Source organism: Coregonus clupeaformis, unplaced genomic scaffold (genome assembly GCF_020615455.1).
Source record: "Coregonus clupeaformis isolate EN_2021a unplaced genomic scaffold, ASM2061545v1 scaf2954, whole genome shotgun sequence".
NCBI lineage: Eukaryota > Metazoa > Chordata > Actinopteri > Salmoniformes > Salmonidae > Coregonus > Coregonus clupeaformis.
In genome coordinates this window covers 12,501-15,000 of record NW_025536408.1, presented here as the reverse complement: position 1 = coordinate 15,000, position 2,500 = coordinate 12,501, and the positions used below count along the sequence as shown (strand labels likewise).

At 43.8% G+C, this 2,500-nt stretch overlaps 1 protein-coding gene across 2 annotated transcripts in view; it reads left to right on the top strand.

The window, feature by feature from the left end:
* Positions 1-2,500, top strand: part of LOC121551624 (H(+)/Cl(-) exchange transporter 7-like) — a 46,654-nt gene that overhangs the window by 35,676 nt on the left and 8,478 nt on the right. For both annotated transcript variants that reach the window (XM_045219980.1, XM_041864329.2), the window contains 2 exons: positions 188-239; positions 409-536. In XM_045219980.1, the coding sequence (XP_045075915.1) occupies positions 188-239; positions 409-536 (180 nt within the window). The remainder of the gene's footprint in view (positions 1-187; positions 240-408; positions 537-2,500) is intronic.

The following is a 2,500-nucleotide window of genomic DNA, read 5'->3' as shown; positions in this document are numbered from 1 at the left end:
CTCTGGTTTGTAACGCCATAGTACACTCTGGTTTTAACACTTGGGGGGGGGGGTCTGCTGCATTACCCGTTGGCTCTTCAACTGCTGCATTAACTATCACAGGCATAGCATAGTACGCTGGCCAGATTATTGTCAATAATGTGTGTGTGTGTGTGCGTGTGTGTGTGTGTGCGTGCGTGCGTGTCAGATTTGGGCCGTTCCAGGGAAGTATGCTTTAATAGGAGCTGCAGCACAACTAGGTAAGAGTCATTCCTGGAATCTGGAGCCCTGCCTATGGTTTAGAGATGTTACTCAATCTATCAGTCTGGAGCCCTGCCTATGGTTTAGAGATGTTGCATGAATTGTTTAACTGATAGATTTGTAATCCATGCATTTTAATGTAATGTAATATATCCTCCTGTCCTCTAGGGGGCATAGTGAGGATGACTCTCAGTTTAACAGTCATCATGGTGGAAGCAACAGGAAATGTGACGTACGGTCTCCCCATCATGTTGGTGCTGATGACAGCCAAGATAGTAGGAGACTACTTTGTGGAGGTGAGCCTGCAGTACAAATACTATACTGACTTAAAGGGGCAATCTGCTGTGAGAAAACACACGGGTCCCCACCACTGTTTTGGTAAAAAGCTGAGAGATGGGCCTGAAGAAATGTTATCACTGTTAAATTCATAGACACAACTATTGATGCAAGGAGTGACCATTCAAGATACAGAGAGGGGGAAAAAAAGTATTTGATCCCCTGCTGATTTTGTACGTTTGCCAACTGACAAAGAAATGATCAGTCTATAATTTTAATGGTAGGTTTATTTGAACAGTGATAGACAGAATAACAACAAAAAAATCCAGAAAAACACATGTCAATAATGTTATAAATTGATTTGCATTTTAATGAGGGAAATAAGTATTTGACCCCCTCTCAATCAGAAAGATTTCTGGCTCCCAGGTGTCTTTTATACAGGTAACGAGCTGAGATTAGGAGCACACTCTTAAAGGGAGTGCTCCTAATCTCAGTTTGTTACCTGTATAAAAGACACCTGTCCACAGAAGCAATCAATCAATCAGATTCCAAACTCTCCACCATGGCCAAGACCAAAGAGCTCTCCAAGGATGTCAGAGACAATATTGTAGACCTACACAAGGCTGGAATGGGCTACAAGACCATCGCCAAGCAGCTTGGTGAGAAGGTGACAACAGTTTGTGCAATTTTTCGCAAATGGAAGAAACAAAATAACTGTCAATCTCCCTCGGCCTGGGCCTCCATGCAAGATCTCACCTCGTGGAGTTGCAATGATCATGAACGGTGAGGAATCAGCCCAGAACTACACGGGAGGATCTTGTCAATGATCTCCAGGCAGCTGGGACCATAGTCACCAAGAACACAATTGGTAACACACTACGCCGTGAAGGACTGAAATCCTGCAGCGCCCGCAAGGTCCCCCTGCTCAAGAAAGCACATATACAGGCCCGTCTGAAGTTTGCCAATGAACATCTGAATGATTCAGAGGAGAACTGGGTAAAGGTGTTGTGGTCAGATGAGACCAAAATCGAGCTCTTTGGCATCAACTCAACTCGCCGTGTTTGGAGGAGGAGGAATGCTGCCTATGACCCCAAGAACACCATCCCCACCGTCAAACATGGAGGTGGAAACATTATGCTTTGGGGGTGTTTTTCTGCTAAGGGGACAGGACAACTTCACCGCATCAAAGGGACGATGGACGGGGCCATGTACCGTTAAATCTTGGGTGAGAACCTCCTTCCCTCAGCCAGGGCATTGAAAATGGGTCGTGGATGGGTATTCCAGCATGACAATGACCCAAAACACATGGCCAAGGCAACAAAGGAGTGGCTCAAGAAGAGGCACATTAAGGTCCTGGAGTGGCCTAGCCAGTCTCCAGACCTTAATCCCATAGAAAATCTGTGGAGGGAGCTGAAGGTTCGAGTTGCCAAACGTCAGCCTCGAAACCTTAATGACTTGGAGAAGATCTGCAAAGAGGAGTGGGACAAAATCCCTCCTGAGATGTGTGCAAACCTGGTGGCCAACTACAAGAAACGTCTGACCTCTGTGATTGCCAACAAGGGTTTTGCCACCAAGTACTAAGTCATGTTTTGCAGAGGGGTCAAATACTTATTTCCCTCATTAAAATGCAAATCAATTTATAACATTTTTGACATGCATTTTTCTAGATTTTGTTGTTGTTATTCTGTCTCTCACTGTTCAAATAAACCTAGCATTAAAATTTTAGACTGATCATGTCTTTGTCAGTGGGCAAACGTACAAAATCAGCAGGGGATCAAATACTTTTTTCCCCCCTCTCTGTATCAACATGATAGTTTTAACCCCATGTAGAGGCTGTACAGTGTTTATGTTTACAGATGTTAGACTAGCTTATCGTTTGTGTTCTGATGGGGTTCAACAATTCAATTGATATAAGGTCATGATGCAAGTTATTTTCTTCAACAACCAATTAGGCATTTATTATTAATCTAGAAATCCAAAAATG